This window comes from Ictidomys tridecemlineatus, chromosome 3 (assembly GCF_052094955.1).
Source record: "Ictidomys tridecemlineatus isolate mIctTri1 chromosome 3, mIctTri1.hap1, whole genome shotgun sequence".
Classification (NCBI taxonomy): domain Eukaryota; kingdom Metazoa; phylum Chordata; class Mammalia; order Rodentia; family Sciuridae; genus Ictidomys; species Ictidomys tridecemlineatus.
The window spans coordinates 151,269,722-151,288,232 of NC_135479.1; the positions used below are offsets into that span (position 1 = coordinate 151,269,722).

Genomic DNA, 18,511 nt, shown 5'->3' on the forward strand with positions numbered 1-18,511 from the left:
ACATCAATCAGATGCCATAGGAAACGCCTGTCAATCAGCCAGATCTCCTGACTAATGCCTGTCAATCAACAGGACCCCCCCCCCTGGCCAATCCTGGAGTTCAGTCAACTCCCCTGACCAACTTCAAGGGGGCAAGGGACCCTAGAAACACCTTTTCCTGTCCCAAGCCCTTGCCTTCCTGCTGTAAGCCCCATAAAAGTCCAGTCCGGTCGAGCTTCCACGCGGTTTCTCCTCAGACCCTTCCCCTGTCCCCTCTGTGGGTCTGATTGAGTTCCGCCCAGGAGTGATATCTCAATAAAGCCTGTTCAGTGGCCCTTTTAAATCTGCCTCCTTTGGCCATTGCCTTCCCTGACTGATCTGACAAGTATGTCTATTTCAGCTTTTCATCACATCAAGCAGGAATGGTGTACAGCTATGATATCTTTTGGGGACATGTTATCACAGTCACCTACCAGCAGCACCTCCTAAAGAGAAACAGTGCACAGGTTTAGCGTTGTGGAATAATGTAAGGGAGTTAATTCTGTTACCAAATTTGGAGGCATGTAGAGAATTTTACTTCAATGTGGTTTAGAAGCAATAACACTCTAATAAATACAATGTTACCTATAATATCTCAGTCCTGTGCAACCTCAATATCTGACTTTCTCTATTATTTAAAAAAATGGGTTTGGGGGAAAATAAAGTGATAGAAAGGGCTAGTATTTGATGTAAAATTGTCAATCTCTTCTACTGTTTTTTGCACCATAATAGTAGATTCCCTAGCCACTGCCTCATACCCCCCAATCACAGGCAAAGACTCAGTGAATTGCAGGGAGGAACATAAAATGCAGGACTGCTTTGCTTTTGTTTTTGGCTTGTTGAGCTTTATTTTAACATTGCCCTGGGCAGATTTGCATCTAACAACATTAGCCTCCCAGAAACATACTTTACTACACAATGGAGACTTTTCTTCACTTATATGTTGCTTGGGGCTAATAGAATGAGCTGTTTTGCACTGAATATGTATCTTTTGATCTTGCTTTATGTTCCTCTTGCCATTTTGTTGCTAAGGGCTGCTAATTAGGAGAAATCCATAAGTGAAAACTGCCAAAAATTCTGGAAATATTGAGATTGGACTCTCTGGCCAGTGCTCACACAGAGTTTTGTGGACCCAGAACTCTTATATAGAACTCAATTATTAGAAAAGAAATCAGCTTGGGCTCTTGGATAGGAAGTCTTGTACTTAGTGAACAATACATTCTTTTACTTTTTATTCTCAGATTCTGACCTCTCAGGGTGGATTTCCTAAATTCCTCCTTTGTTACCCTCAGTCACTATCAATGGTGATTTAGGGGTTACAGACAAATACCCATCAAAAATGGTGTTTTTGAAATTACCTTTATTATTAGAGAATGTTTTATTAAATGCCTGCAAGATTTTTGTGCACTCAAGTCAGTACTGCACTGATATAATTAGAACAGGGAAGTTAGGAACTCTGACTTCCTTAATTTTATAGTCTAAAAGAAATGTAATTTTAGTATGAAACATCATGTGACATGGCACATGGTTTTCCAGACAGGTGATTGTTGATAAACATTAAGGATCTCTATCGTATAAGAGCAAAAAGGGAAAGTTATCTGAAGAATCCATTTGCTCACGTTGATTTGTGTCCTGAAAACAAAGAATATTGAAAAAAAAAAGATGGAATGAGAAGAAGTGATACAGAAAATATTAACAAAATAAATTATTTATATACTACTAGGTTATTATATCCTAGTCTTAAGATAGAATATATATAACTAATACAGTAAAGAAACTAGGTCATCTACCTTTGACTAAAGCTACATGAATCAATATTGCTGAGATTTTAAGATTAGAATATATCTTGGTGAGCTGCAGTGGCTACATTCTGTAGCTAGAAGAGTGTATAAAAGAGTGTATTTTCTTTTGTAAGATACCATATTTGAGGTTAATCATGCATTGAGTACTGGTTAGCCCCATCAGGTAGACACACAAAATTACTCTCATTCTTATTTTGGGGAAGTTTTATTCAATCCTGATTGCAGGTTAGACACTGATATCCAGGATGGTGGGTTTGTCTAATAATAATAATAATAATATAATAAATGTAGGACAAAATTTACCAATAGTAAAAAAAAAATGAAACAGTTTTTACAGAATAAGTACAGTGCCTCCTACAACTGGGCAACTCTAAATGCCTAAATTTCAGTTGACTCCCAGACAACAAAGATCTGTAGAGAAAATTCCACTTGATGTGCCTCTTTATTACCTTTTTTGGTTTTTCTTCTTGATTGTATTATTATCTTGAAGCAGAAAATAATTGCTAATTTCACAGTCAAATGAAATGAAGAAAGAAAAATTTTAAGTGTTCTATGAGACCAAATTGATCTATTTCACTAGAGATGAGCAGTGAGAAAATTGATTATAATTTAATCTCAAATCCTCTGTAAATTCAGAGTAGGTTATATTGTCAAGGTGGTTATTCTTTAATGTGACTCAGTATGGATTAAAAAGTGTTCATTCTGTTTCTTAAATATGAGTCACTAGGGCAAGAGACACCACAAGGTAATAGTATCAAGGTTCCTAGTAAAATCAACCAAACTCAAAGAGGGGCACTAGTGTATTTGAAACAATTTTTCTTTTTATTCCATACCATATTTTTAGAAATTTTTGAGTTATACACTTTCCACTGCACATTTTTAAAATTTATTTTTACACATTTATTATATCATAGATATATAAAAGATGTCATCATTTTCTTTCCAGGCAAAGAGAAGTTTAAAAAAATGATAGCATCAAATGAAAGGAAATGAGATGCCTGGTTTGGATAAGGGGGAAAAAATTTCATTTGGTCACCATATCACCACTTTCAGAACCACATAGAAATTTTCAGCCTTCAAAGTTTTATTAGGAAGGGAACATCCCTAAGAATGTGAGCTGAAAGGTGAAAGATTCTTGATACATTTATTCATCCAATGAATAATTATTGAGCAACTTTTTGTGTCAGACATTTTTTTTTACAGGCAAAAGAGATGCAAAAGATAGAGAAGACATGGTCTTTGCTCAGTCTAAAATAGCAATGAAAGGCAGAAAAACAAAGAATATAAATGCTAGCATAAGCTGAATACAACTAGGGAACTAGGAGAATGCTTCACAAGAGAAGACACATCTGAGGTGGATTTTTGTATGGTAAGCAGGAACTTGTCAACAGATGCAAAACACATTTTAGAGAAAAGAAGAAGAAAAGAGGCAGAAACAGTGAGATTGGAACCTCAACAAAGTTTAAAGTAGAGAGAGAATATAATGTCAAGAGATGAGGCTGGAAAAGTAGGTTGAGCTGATTTATGTTTTTACAGATCTTTTGGAACGTTTAATAGGTAAAAAGACCACAACCATTTAAACAAGAGGATTGTGCGGTCAGCATCATGTATGTTCTGCTCAATATAAAGGATGGATGAAGTAGCTGTGGGCAGGAGAACAACACTGCAGGCCAGAACACCAGGTGGAGAGTTATGCAGTGATACTGATAACAGATGACAAGGCACTGATCCATAGCTGTAGACATGATGATGGATTGTAGAGATCAATCTTAGGACCAAAATTGTAAAGTAAGATTTGATTGCATAAGTGAAATAAAAAGGACAAGGAAACAGGAATAACTCCGTGGCTACTAAACTAGGGGCACAGATGAATTTTAATTCCATTAACTGAAATGTATGCATGTATTAGAAGAAAAAAAAAGTGGAATATAGTAAGTTTCAGCTCAGAATGTGTTGAATTTGAGGTACCTTCAGAGACTTACATGAAATAGGTGGGTATGTTGTTTTAAATTCAAGTCAGATGAAGTGTAATTAAAGCCCCAATACTGAAGAAATATAATAGAATACTCCATGAGGTCAGGAGAGAAGAAATGTACAATCCTGCAAGGCAACAATATATAGAAGTTGAGTAAAGAAAGAGGTGAACATTATGGAAATTGAGAAGTGATGAGAGTTAGGAGGAGAGGCAGGAAAATGAAGAAAGGTAAATGATACACAAAGTTTTAAAGAGATTAAATACTTAAGATAAGCCCATTGAATTTGGCAATTAGTTGATAACCAATGTGCTTCTAAGAGTGGTCCCGACAGAACCAGGCAAATGTGACATCTATGACCGAAAGTGGACATTATTAATTAGTCGATATAAATCATGCTGCTAAGGCAGGTCAGATTCCTAAAGCACATATTGAGATTTCAGTAGAGTTTCTGGTACTGTGTCAATAGGTCTCGACCATAAGTATTGATGATTAATCCAGAAGAAATGAGGAACAATTTTAAAACAATACCTTATTAATTACCATTTAGATTCAGCTCTTGCTCTCCTCTCCCTGTCTTTTCACTTAACCACCATCTTTGGGGAATCACTGTGAGGGAAGATGCCTCTGTGTAATAAATTTTCAAAGCTAGTTTGGCCTTCGGACAGAGAGTCAGTGGCAGACTATGAATCCTCTTAGGCTAGAAAAGCTTTTGAGTCATAGGGTTCCTCTTAGGTATCACTCATACCTTGAACTGAACCTTAAGCATCCACAGATCTCTCTTGAACTCAGACTGGCTATGAAATGTCAGAGTTAACTTACATGTAGCATGACTGGGAGCAACGGCCTTTGACTTCTTCTCTCACTCTCTCAAATCTACATGTCAGCTATTTCTCTTCACCTTTATTATGCTACAGGGTCAGTGCTTGATGTAGGTTGGGGACTCTAGACACGTCTATCCTTCTACAGTTTGAGTAGACTAAGGTTGTTACAAGAGCTCTCCCAGATAGGCTTTCATTCAAACTCACCAGCTCTTGCTTTTATTCCAATTCTTTCAGCAACTTCTAAAGCTCTTTTTGATCATCTGGCTCCAACTCCCATTTATGAACTGATTGTTGGTCTATTCAAGAGTAACATGTTTTTAGAAAAAGGTTTACATTGGGGTAGGAGGATGTGATGGGGAGAGATAGGAGAAAAAGAGAAAGAAAAAAAACCCCACTAAAATAGGAAATAGGTTGTCGCACAGGGTGAAGGCCTTCTCAGACCACTATCCTTTAGAAGGCAACACCCTGGGGGGAAAAAAGATTTTGAGGACAGGAAAAGTAGGAAGTGAGGTGGAGTAGAAAGTGGGTGATAGAAAAATCAAACATGGAAGTAAGAAAAATCCATATAATTCTCCAAGTGAGCTGTGTCCTTGTGATTTATATGCAATCATCAGTGATCTATCAGCTGCTTGTCAGCTGGGGGAGGGGACCACTGTATTTCCTTCACCTATGATGGATCTGTTTGATAATATCTCCTTCAGTTTGCAGTTGTTGGAATCTACTATTTCATACTTGTGGATACAAAATGCATGTTAAAAAGTGAATACTTTTTTGCTCTTTATATTTATCTGCCTTTAAATTTATCTCTTTTACCTGTATCTTTAACAGTCAAGGAAAACTAGACATCAAAGCCCTTTTCTAATGGTAGCTCTGATGACAGTACCATTACTTATTTATTTTCTTATATACATACTTTCTATATGTTGACTGTGAAATAGTATGCCTGCTGTATCTAGGATTTGTCCATGTCTTAGAGGCACAATTTGATCTAAATTATATCTAAATGCACGTAATGTAATGATGAGTCATATTATAATATGGTTCTGCTCCAATGATTACCATTTGCATAATGCTCTATATGATAAGACTATAAAGTAAGGGGCTAGGTTTTCAAGTGAGACTTATGGAAAACAGTCTTCTGACTTTATAGCCAAGTTTCATACATCAGAATGCTCATCCTAAGTGCTTTATAATTTATTATGAGCGCTTTTATTTCTCCTTACTGCTGGAATGAGATAAAGAATAAACCCAACCATGGTACAGACCACATTTTTTCCCTTCTAGAACTTAGCATACTTTTGATATTTACTTTGTAATGACTCAAAAGGTAACAGAGTTTTCTTCAAATAGCTGTGGAATTGTTTTTAATTACATAGTGAGTATTTAAACTACATATCAGAGCCAGGATCCCAAGACTAATTTTACTCTTCCAAAGATACAACTAAAGGCAGCATTTTTTCCTTCTAAATAAAGGGATTTTTCAGAGAATGGAGACTCATAGGGAGAATCAACAAAAAAGCAAGATTAAAATTACTGCTCATCTTCTCTCAACCATATGGGATGGAAAGAGGAGAATCTGTAGTTCAATGGAGAGGAAAGGTTTGGGGATTATTCCTGCTTCATTGAGAGTATAATTGGCACTTGTGAGAAGGAATAGATAGGCCTGTTCTTGCAACCTGAGGTTCCACAAAACATACAAAGCATAGAGTATGCCATATTTAATCCAGGTGGCACCACGATTCTGTCAGCAGATCTCTGAAGATCACAAAGCACAACACAGACTTGATGTTGTCCTGCACTCAGACTGTCCTTGAGAGACATCCATACATAGGCTCTGCCTTTTATGAAACAAACTGCATCTGATGAAAGACATGAAGTATTTAGAGTCTTGTCTATGCACAGGTATCCCAATGCCCCTTTTAAGATGTTCCAAAGATGGAATTTGAGCCTCAGTTTAAACTGCTATGCTATATAACCAGTCCATATCATAGTGGATTCAAGTTAAATATTATTAGGCTTTATGAGATCTATTGCTGATAGGAAGGGATGAAGGAGGAATCAGGTATATGAACACCAGACCCCTAAAAGATTTCCCTAGAGATGTGATAAGCAAGGGTTGGTTTTAACTGTAATATATAGAGGTTGCTAAATTTAGTTCAAAATTGGAGTTTCTAAAGAATGAATATTCAAATTTCTAAGTAAGGAGGGACATGGAGGAAAAATGTTAGACTCTTCTAAAGCTCACTAGGTTCTCTAAATATATTAGCCTATTTAATAATCACAACTATCTTACAAAATAGTTATTATTTCCATGTTGCAGTAGAAAACTAGAGTCTCTTCAATAATATCAGACATCATCAGGCCAGTTACTGCTCTGTATGTCTAAAATTAACCCACACATCATATAATTCCTTAACTCTCAAAGCCACAGCTATTCTAAGTGCCAAAATAAAAAAAAATCCTACCCTATTCTTTTACAGTTTTGTAATATCACAATGTGATATTTCTGAGCTTTTCATGATAATAAAGTATTAGGTAAACATTATATATCATTATTACAGGCGTATCTCAGAGGATTTGCAGGTTTAATTCTAGCCACCACAAAAAGCAAGTGTCATGAATTTTTTGATTTCCTGGTTCATAGAAGTTATTTTTACACTATACAAATAGTTCATTTAGTGTGTAATAACTTTCTGTCTTAAAAAAGTATGTATCTTATTTTAAAATACTTTATTCCTCAAAATATAAAAGTAAAGGTGGGAGTCAGGGAGCCAGGGAGCTGAAACTGCCTATTGCAGCAAAGACCAGTAGGACTTCCTGAGGGTCAGCAGTGAATCCCCAGAGTTTTTTCTTTCTTTCTTTTTTTTTTCTTACTGCGTCTAATCTTAGGACATGGTAATGAAGCAGAGATGATTCAGAATGATTGATAATTCAAAATCCCATAAATTTGGTACTTAGCTAACTTGGTATTTTTGAAAGTGTTTGCATAGTTCTTGGAATTCATTATACTTAAAATAATGTTGCAAAGCCAGACAAAGGACTTCTAACTCAGAATCTGAGCCTGGGATATTTTCATGACAGTTTATGCCATCCTCTTCTTAGAAATTTTCCTGATTCCACACTTTAATGCTGGTAATATATAGCATCACTTCCCAGACCAATTATCTTTCCCTCTAGAATGAAATGATTCTATGATAGTTTTGCTGATTCACTAAGGGTTTTATTTGTAGAATTGAAGTCTCAAAGCAAACAGTATAAAAATAAAGGGCCAACACATTCTTGAAGACTTCCTTCCCATCCACATCTTGAATCTTCCACATTTTACAGAAGAGAGAGATTTGCAAATGTGGAAAAAATAATAAAGCTTAATTTTAAAAAAAAGTTTTCTTGTGAACAAAAAAGCTAATCGTTTCTTAAAAAATCAAAATTTTCCACAACTGAATCAATTTTCCCTTACCTGTCCTGGGTTTTACTGATCCATTTTTATAGAGGGAGTAAAATAAAACACTAAGGTTAAATGATTTCTTGGGCATTAAATTAGAACCAAGCAAGTTATAACTTACCTTTCACTATCAATACTGTATAAGATTATATTATCCTACAATTATGATGCTAAAATTAAAAAGCAAAAGGGGCATGATTCCTTAACTACTGACTTATTTTAATACATTTTTAGTTTTAACTGAGACATAGTAATCGTATATATTTATGAGGTACAGTGAGAGATTTAAGTACATACATACAACACACAATGACCACATAAGGGTAATTGGTATATCACCTTAAACATACATAATTGTGTGTGTGTGTGTGTGTGTGTGTGTGTGAAATATCTAAAATCCTATTAGCTATTTTTACATATTCAAATACAATATGAACTTAGAACCAAAGCATCCCTAGGCCTCAGTGCCTTTATCATGAATCTGACTTAACAGTTCAGAGACTTTGTTATTGGCGATCAAAGATCTCATACAGCAAGAAGCACATGCTTATGAAAAAAATGCCTTTGCATAATAGATATTTGACCTGTGACTCTGGATATTTAAACCAAGAGATCAAGACCTACCTCAATTTTTCAACCTTGACCTTGTCAAAATTTTTGTCTCCACAAAAAGACATGGATGTTTGGTAACATCCATGGATGTCAAAATTTTACATCTATTTTTGTCTCCACAAAAAGACATGGATGTTTGGTAACATCCCTGGCCTATACCCCCTAGATAACAGTAGCACCACCTCATTCCTTAGTTTTGACAAATGATAAATGCCACCATGCCTTGCTAATGTCAGTGGAGGCACAAACTACATGCACTTGGGATCCCTTATCTAACAATCCCTTCTTAATTTAAGAAACAAAAAAAAAAAATCTCTTCTACCCATCCAGACACACTACCCCTAGAACCTATAATTTAAAAGAAGGAATATAGTCAATGGTAAGAGATTAAGTCAAATATATTTGTTGGTTTTGTTTTTTTTATCAATCAATACATACAAGATTCTACTCTTGAGAAAAACAGGAAATTTGTACAAAGATAAGTCTGGGTAAATACTAATGCTAACTTAGTATGTTTTTAGCCAATAATGCTTGTTAAATGTGAAGAGCTGTCTAGTAGCAATTGAACAGGCTTAATATCTAGTCGATGTGTATTACTTTCCTTATGGACCCTGACGGTAAATATGCTATTAAGTAATCTATTAGTGCAAACTGAATTTAGTATTTCTTTTTTTGCCTCCAATTATATTCATCATTTTAGAATTATAATCCCCAGCCTTATGCAGTGTGAGTGGAATTGTCAATGTACCTGTTCATACAAGTCTGCATAATATACTTGGTGTTAAGTGTTTGCAGAGATCCAATGCTCAAGATTTTTATGAGTGCATCGATTTTTCATGACACTTTTATGGATCCAGATATACTGAATCAAGAAGTTAAAATTTTGTCTGCTTACCTTTCCTGTTATTTTTAAAGCTGATTAAACACACACACACACACACACACACACACACACACACACACATAAAACAAAATAGTTTTATAGTTAAAGTAGTTAACCCACCTGGTACTTGAGGGTTCATAGTCAAAGTGGGCAACCTTCTGCACACTTTTTTGGGCTTTATCCTCCTTTTCTTCATTTCTCACATTCCAGAGATAAACTTCCTTTGTAGTGACAAGGAGCACATTTATTCCTTCTTCATTTTCACTTCAATACCACACTTAATAATTCTCTTAAAATTTTCTTCATATCAGATAATTTAATGATTTCTTAACAACTTTAAAATAGGTGTCAATATAGTTTTTACCTATTAGACAATTGGTGAATATCTGATATATGACCTAATAGCAATGTGTTAAATTTGGTGTAGTTGTTCCACATTTCTGCAAGTATCTATTGCACAGATGATGTTTAGGCCACTAATCAGTGAGGGCTCCATAGGTTAGTTATAAGAAGATCACTGTCTTTAATAAACCTACAAGTAAAGTTGAATAGAAATAACCAATGTAATACAGAGTATTATAAGGGAATGACAAGGAGCCAAGGAAAAGAAGGGCATACAAGATTTTCTGTAGAGGAGGCAGTCTCTATTATAATCCTACATCCTCAGCTACCTCAAGAAATCTCACCCAAAGTAAGAGGAAATTCTCTCTAATCCTTTCTGTGTGGCACAAGCATCCATCCTCTTCAGGGTGTAGTCTGTTCTAAATTTTAGAATAATTTACAACATTGTGAACTCCTTGAACAAACAATCTATTAAGTCATGCAACACATAACACAAACATTTTATTCTATTTTATTTTACTTTTGGTACTGGGGATTGAAGTCAGGGGCCCATTACCACTGAACCACATCCCCAGGCCTTTTATTTTATTTTATTTTATTTTGAGACAGGATCTCACTAAGTTGCTTAAAGTCTTGCTAAGTTGCTGAGGCTGGTCTTGAACTTGCAATCCTCCTGTCTCAGAGTACTGAACCACTGGAATTACAGGCATGCACCACTGCTCCTGGCTATACCTACAGATTTTAAAAATACATTTCTTTACACTTTTCCTGCTTTAGCCCAGACTGATTTGGGAGATAAAAATCAGTAGTTATATAATTCTGAACTACACTACCCAGTCTTGGAGTAGCATTCCATGTGGATGATGCTTCCTTATTATCCTCGTACTATCCTAGCATGGCCCTAGAGTCCTCATTTACTTTGCAGGCCTGCCTAACACATGGGAGCAAACTCATCTCTTAATGCAAGCCCATGATACTTTTTGTTGAGTTGGTGATTGCTGAGAGCCTGGGTCTGCATTTAGATCAACCATTCTTTTTTCCCTACAGCCTGGCGATCTGTGATTAACCTATGTGACTTTTTTCTTAATTAAAAAAAAGAAACATAGGCTCCTTCAAATTGAGACTACTTTGACTTTTATCATATTTGTCTTATGGATTAAATACTTCCTATTGTTTAAAAAAGTTACCACTTTAAATCAAGATTTTAAAAGGTAAAACTAATAATAGAATAGTTCTGAAATCACATTATTCTTTTGCTCATTTTTTCAATAAGTTTTAGTTCATATTGTAGAGGGATTTATTCTCTAGTTTATAGGGACAACAAACTTACTTCGGAACTTTTGACCACATAAAAAAGAACCCTGAAAGATCTAGAGAAGTGATATTTTAAGCATTATATTGTGCTCTGGTGGTTAGACTTTAACAAAATACAAATCAATAAAAAGTATATTCCATTTGTTTGTAAGTAAAAGATAGACTTAAAAATTAAATAAGGATAAAAGGCAAAGTAAAAATAAGGTGTTTTGTAGATTGTCATGTCAAAATTTCCACATAATGCATTGTTGCAGTAGATGCATTTTTATGGGTCTAGCAATTTTTCTGAAATAGTCGATTACTTTCTTAGGTAAGATAGATGTGAACAGTCTCAGAGAATATTTTGGAATAATGATCTATTCGAATTTAACTTTTCCATGGATAATAATTGCTAAAATGTCAAAGGAACCTAAAAGCCTGACTGAAACTCTACCTTGTGCTGATAAAGAAATTCACCCAATTGATTTGTGTATATTGTAGGGTAGTTTTCAAGATGGGGGCATGGAATATAAGAAACCCTATATTCTGTATCTGCATGTGTGACCCTATTAGTTTACATGACAGGTATTTACCTAGAACCTATATTATTGCGGATTACATTTTTCATCTATTCAGGTAAACAACATAAAAATCTATGTCTTTGTTTAATTTATAGACCATATTTGTGTCATATATATTAGATGTTGGGTTTTTTTTAATGACCATATCAAGGCCATATTCTGGGCTAAGGATATTCAGGGTACTTCTCTGTGATGTAGTAAGTCTGGTCTTTGCTGTGTTGCGCTGTGTAGGTAAGAAAGCACAATGGGAAACCTGCTGGCGATTTAAAATACATTTGCATAGGTATATTTTTGTCCTCAATAGAAAAGAAAAATATCATAGTTTTACATTCAAAAATGTCATTAATGGTCTAAAAGACAGGAAGCAGTCTGTTGATTAATTCAGAAGTGCCCTTAAGTTGAGAGGTTCTGGGAACACCACCCAGGATAGAGAAGTGATATCTCAAAAGAGTAGAGCAAAAAAGGTAAAATCAAACCTGAAAAGAAGCAGTAAGCATCTGCGAAGTGAGCTCTCTTCTCCTCCTAGGACCTCCAAATTACCAAACACATTTAATTATTCACAAAAATATTGACATGGCTGAAAAACACATTCTGAGAGGTGGAGATACTAAATGATACTTAAATATAGCTATGTTAATAAAACAAATGGGTAAAGCAGAGAAGGAAGATGTGTGTATCTTGACACACAACTTAAGTCAAATTCTCATTTGAAATTAAAAAAAAAAATAGGATTCACCTGAAAATAGTGGGGAAAAATAGGCTTGGACCATAGAGGAGTTATTTAAAAAGACTCAACAGTTTTCCTCCATATGAGAGACACAAATTGGCCTCTAAGTCTCTCTGTGGTCTGTCTGTGGATTATGTACAGATTTCCTTTCTATGCATGGGTGAGGAATCTCTATGCCTGACTGTTTTCACCTGAGAAAAGAATTTGAATTTGACTTGATTTGGGAAACACAGGGGAATATGGTGTTTTAATTGTTCTGCCATCATACTCTTGACTCTTTCTGTCCATTCCTTCACACCCCAAAGTGTCAAGAAGCTGGCTGTATAGCTGTGAACAAGGTCTGGAACCATCTTTCTGTGGGACAATCATAAATCTTGCTAAGGGGTACAGAGAGAGACTTTTTCTTTCTTCCTCACTTTTTTTAAATTCATTTATTGCTTGTTTGATTTTTTTTCATTGTCAGATTTTCTGCTGGAAAATTGAAAGAAAGAACTTTATTCACCATGAAGTGATTATCCCTTCTCTGCTAACCTGTGTTCTTTGCCCCCTTCTTTGGAGTTTCCAAAAGGGATAATTTCAGTTTACTAAAAAAAAAAAAAAAAAAGAAAAAAATCATTTTGACAAACATTTATCCTTCATCTTCTTTGGAATGACTTACAAAATTGTTTCTTCATCTCCCATGAAAAACTGCATTCATTCAATTCGACCAGAAATGCTGGGAGAAAAGTTCCTTGTCATTAGATAACCTGCTGCTCTCAGCAGCTAGAACTAGACTTGGGCCAGATGATGCTTGCGTTGATTTTCTTTTTTTTTTTTTTTAAGAGAGAGAGAGAGAGAGAGAGAATTTTTTTTTTAATATTTATTTTTTAGTTCTCCGGGGACACAACGTCTTTGTTTGTATGTGGTGCTGAGGATCGAACCCGGGCCGCACGCATGCCAGGTGAGCGTGCTATGGCTTGAGCCACATCCCCAGCCCCGAGTTGATTTTCCTGATACAACACGAATGCACTTATCCTTGGACTTACACACTTCTTATTTCTTGGAGTGTATTGCAAATTCGTAAGGGTCAGTAGTGAACTCTGAAATCTAGTCTTGTTCCTGCAGCAGTGGAGCATAACTTGAGCCTAGTATCATGCAAGATTTTATGAAATACTTAGGAAAGAATACAAGATGGAGCAAAAGTGACATGATATCATTGTATAATTCTCAAAAATACTTGAGCAAATGGAGTTCTGTGTGAATGAATGACCTTTTCATAAACAAGTTGAAGGTAATCCAGTGGGAAGTCAATACTCATTTAATGTTATTGGCCTGAATTACTAATACTTAGATTGTTTATTGCTGAACCAAATCTAATATAATGACATTCGTCCATTGGATGGTAATTAGATCTTAAAGGAAACAGTGAAGTTACTAAAGACTCCAAGAAATGTCATGGTAGTGATTCATTATGCATATAATTATTTTTCTTGATTGATCTTGTTGAGTCAAATCATGCAGAGAACGAAAGCAGTTACAGTTATGGTTAAGCCACTAACATTATTACTCTGCTCTGTCAGATGTGTTGTAGAAGACAAGAACTCCAAGGTGGCCTGGTTGAACCGTTCTGGTATCATTTTTGCTGGACATGACAAGTGGTCTCTGGATCCCCGGGTTGAGCTGGAGAAACGCCACTCTCTGGAATACAGCCTCCGCATCCAGAAGGTGGATGTCTATGATGAGGGTTCCTACACATGCTCCGTTCAGACACAGCATGAGCCCAAGACCTCCCAAGTTTACTTGATCGTGCAAGGTAAGAAAAGAGTGGAATGTAAGGTGGTAAGGAAGAGATGCAGTTGGAGAATAAGCATGATATATAAAATATTTACAAAATTCTTTCTAAAAAGGAAAAATTGCCAAATGCAGGATTGCCCTTAAGTATCTGGTTTCCTTCTACAAAATGGATTTTAAGTGAGAGGGCTAAAGAGAATAGAGAAGTACCCTTGACACTGTGAGCCAGTACCTTTGACAAGAAGGGTTTCTCCTAGTTCAGAATATAAAAACACACAGGAAAACTTACAGCTATTAAAATAAAAAGGTAAAATAGGAATGCACGAACATACAGAGTGCTTAGAACCACAGGAAGTTCACTTTACTACCCTGCCAGGTACCTGTGTTTCACCAAACTTAAGAGAGTTGGGTTTTACCTGTCCTTGTCCTAATTAATTTTTTTCATTAATTATCTGTTTTCATGACAGGAAAAAATATTTTAGAACAATAATGGTCCCCGCAGGCCTTGATATCAGCGGTCCAGCTTTGTGTGATTTGTATCTTCACTAAATAACAAGTTACTTGTGAGTAAGTCCACTGACAAGGAACTTCAAAGTCATTAGGGACAATTTGCTTTGAGACTGGGGTTTCCACAGGCATAAGAGTCGGGGTTTTACAGAATGCAAACCCTGAATGGCATATGCATGCTCCTTAAGGATAGCTCCCTTGAGTCCCTTTTCTCATAATTGCAAAATGAAAACAAAGCTGATCAGCTGCAAAGTTTTTTTGCAAAGTAAAGTCAAACCACCAGCAGTTTTAATCCATCTATCAGGAAAGATCTAAACGCTAACAAATATTAGGGCTGTGTTCGTGTATTCTTGATTTACAATTTTATGTAAATTTAATGCAAATTAGGCATGGCCCTAGGGCTCCTGTCAGGATTCCAGTGCAGTCAGAGGTGTGGCAAAGTTTGACTGTAGCTTCTATTAATGTGTTATGGAATTGATTATTGCCGTGTTTAAATTATTGCTCTTCCAGATCGTCTGATTAATAGATTGAAGCTAGAATAAAATACATCAGAGACTGGCTGATGCAAGAGTGGTTTAGTCAGGTGGCTGCTATCTTGGTCCATTTTCAATGGCTGACAACTTCATTTTATTCCTAATAAAAGGTGTGTCTACTGGTTTGCAAAGTCCCAATCACAGTCAAAGCATAGCACACTTTCCTTGTACTTTAGTGAAGAGTGCATGAGCTCTCTAATGAGAGACACCAGGGTTTAGATCTCTGGAATCACATTTAATAAGATATGTAACTAGAAATATGTAAACACATCCAGGTGTTAATTTATCAGCTCCCTTGGAGCACGTACAGGTACACACATGTACAAACACACACACTCCTACCTCAAAAGGAGAATTTTTTAAACCTGATTTAGTGGTAGAGGGAGAAGTGATAACTAAGGCTCTTCAGAACAAATTTTATCTAATGGCCTGTTATTAACACTATCTTGTGATTTTTCTTTCTTGGTATTTATTGTATTTCATTCATATATTTATTTATAATGTTCTATGCTTTAAAAATCCTGCTTAACTCTGAGATTTTTTAATACAATTTTAGTATCTTTTTAGCTTTTATTGTCATTAGAAGGATCCTAGAGAGACCACAATAGATATTTTGCATTGTCCTATACTAAATAAAATTCAATGATCTGACTATTATATTTCTTGGTGAGGAAGAGATGAGAAAAGAAACCATTAAGTGTAGGTTTTTTGCTCAAGATCACACATAATTCAGGGAGCAGTTGAGAGCCAAGCAGATCTGGAGTCAAATTTAAAGCACTTTCTAATAGAAAGGAATCTTCCATTATAATTTTTTAAGAACTACTATAAGAGTTTTTATTTACATCTGAGCTGACACACAGACTTTCTTCTTTATTTTATTTATTTTCTTATTTACCTGTGTACTTTTAAGCTACAAAACATGGCCTTTGCAATAAGGTTAAAACCAGAGCTCCGTTAGATCTTATTATACCTACCTTCATACCGTGGCAGTGCTAGTGAAAATTAAGTTAACATAATATTAAGGGTTGGAAAAGAGCTACATTGTCAAGTGCTATTTATTGTCTTGTTTAATTATCATATTACTATTAAGTAGATGTAAATAATTTTATATGTATATTAAAACTTTTATACACACACATATATTCAAACAATTAAAGTTCAGAGACAATAAAAAAAAAAACACCCAAAGTTCCCTATTGGCTTAGGACAGAGTTTCAAACCCACATCTATCTGATTCAAGATAATATATTTTTTTCTTCTTTAACATATTGCTTTTTTTAAAAAAAATTATTTTTTTTTACACAAATGAGATGCAACTTTTCATTTCTCTGGTTGTACATAATGTAGAGTCATACTCATACATAGGATAATAATGTGCATCTCATTCCACCATCTTTCCCTGACACACACCCCTTCCCCTTCTCCCCCTCTCCTCTGTCCAATCCAAAGTTCCTCCATTCTTCCCTTGCCCCCCAAATTATGGGTCGGTATCCACTTATCAGAGAAAACATTTGGCCTTTGGTTTTGGGGGATTGGCTTACTTTACTTAGCATGATATTCTCCATTTACCTGCCAATGCCATAATTTCATTCCTCTTTGAGGCTGAGTAATATTTCATTGTATAAATATACTACAGTTTCTTGCTTTGAAAGAAGCAATAAGGAACAAAACCTGTATTTATAAGGGGGATGAAAACAGGATTGTCTTTTCCTGGAGCCAGTGTCATTGGAAGGAAACTTTTAGACAATTGTATAGATGTTGGCATGTGTGACCCCTAGCACCCGATGTCTGCCACTTCTTTTTTATATTCAGCTTTGAAATTGTCAGAGAACTCATCCATTCACATTATTTATTCCCCTTGATTCTTACTCTGTGATTCATCTATATATGTTTTTTACCCCATCCAAGATTACTTCTATGTATGACTGACATCATTCTTTTTCCCAGATCCACAGCCCTTTCCTTCAAATTTTTTATGTCCTTCCTTGATCACCCTTTTTATGTCCTTCCTTGATCACCCTCCATGGTTTCTGCAGATCCATGTAATTCCTTTTCTTTAATCAATGATGAGAACACCCTTAACTCAAAGGAGCTCTGAGACAGCACTACAGAATCGTGACTCGGCAGTTACACTGCTTGATTCAGATCTGTTCTCCTTCCTATTACATATGTAAACGTTGGGATAAATGACTTAATTTCCTTAAAGCTAGATTGTGCCATATGTAAAGTGGAGATAAAAATTAGAAATTTTAAATCCTCCTAAATTTATCATAAGAAAAAGTTAGGTGACCCACCTAGCTTAAGGTCTGGAGACTATGTATTGTAACCCAATAGATGGTGATGATGATGGTGATGGTGGAGAACAAGACAGTGCTGTTGCTGCTCCCATGTTTCTGAAAGGCTCAACCTTGTGCTGGAGTGCTGCCCAGAGTCAAACAGCTGTTTTGACTCTCTTATGATTGGAGTGGGCTCAGGTTTACTTCTTTGGCACTCTAGAAGGCTTTGTAGACCTATATCCCTTTAAAGTTCTTACCTATATTTATTAAAGATGTTAGAGTCAAAAATAAAGTTCATACCAACAGCATTTAGAGTGTTTGTTCAATTTTAGATGGGTGAAGTCTCCACAGGATTGCTGATTCAGTAGATCTGGGTAGTGTCTGAGAATTTGCATTTATAACAAGTTCCCAGGTGATGCTGATGCTGCTGATGTAGAGAACCACATTTTGGGAACCACTGTACCAAAAGATTTGTATTCTTTAATATCACATGGAGGAAAAGAAAGAAAAAAATAGATGTGAGAAGCCATACTGCATAATTTTACTCATTTTCAGATAGTGGTACCTCTCCAAATATTCCTAAAATTAATCTTTTTAGACATGAAGACATGAGACAGAGAACAGATAGAATGATAGGTACCTTAACTTTCACACTCCCTTTTAGGTCCTCAAAGATGCTTACATAACTTAGCCCTATGGAATGAAAATCTTCTCTCTCTCCCTAAACTGTCCCTCTTCAGGTGTTGAAACAGAAAACAAAATTATTGTGTCATACTGGTTCATGAGGGTCACCACACATAGAATATCCTTGTTGAAATAAATATGCTGAGATTTTTGCTAGACTCTGTGTTTGTCTAAATGATAGCTATACACACTTTTCTCATAAGGTTAACTGAAGAAAGTTTTGCGTCAACAAATACAAAATCTA

At 35.5% G+C, this 18,511-nt stretch overlaps 1 protein-coding gene across 4 annotated transcripts in view; it reads left to right on the forward strand.

Moving 5' to 3' along the window:
- Lsamp (limbic system associated membrane protein) overlaps window positions 1-18,511 on the forward strand; it is a 607,460-nt gene that overhangs the window by 312,465 nt on the left and 276,484 nt on the right. For all 4 annotated transcript variants that reach the window (XM_005327613.4, XM_021727951.3, XM_078044174.1 and 1 more), the window contains exon 2: window positions 14,057-14,289. In XM_005327613.4, the coding sequence (XP_005327670.1) occupies window positions 14,057-14,289 (233 nt within the window). The remainder of the gene's footprint in view (window positions 1-14,056; window positions 14,290-18,511) is intronic.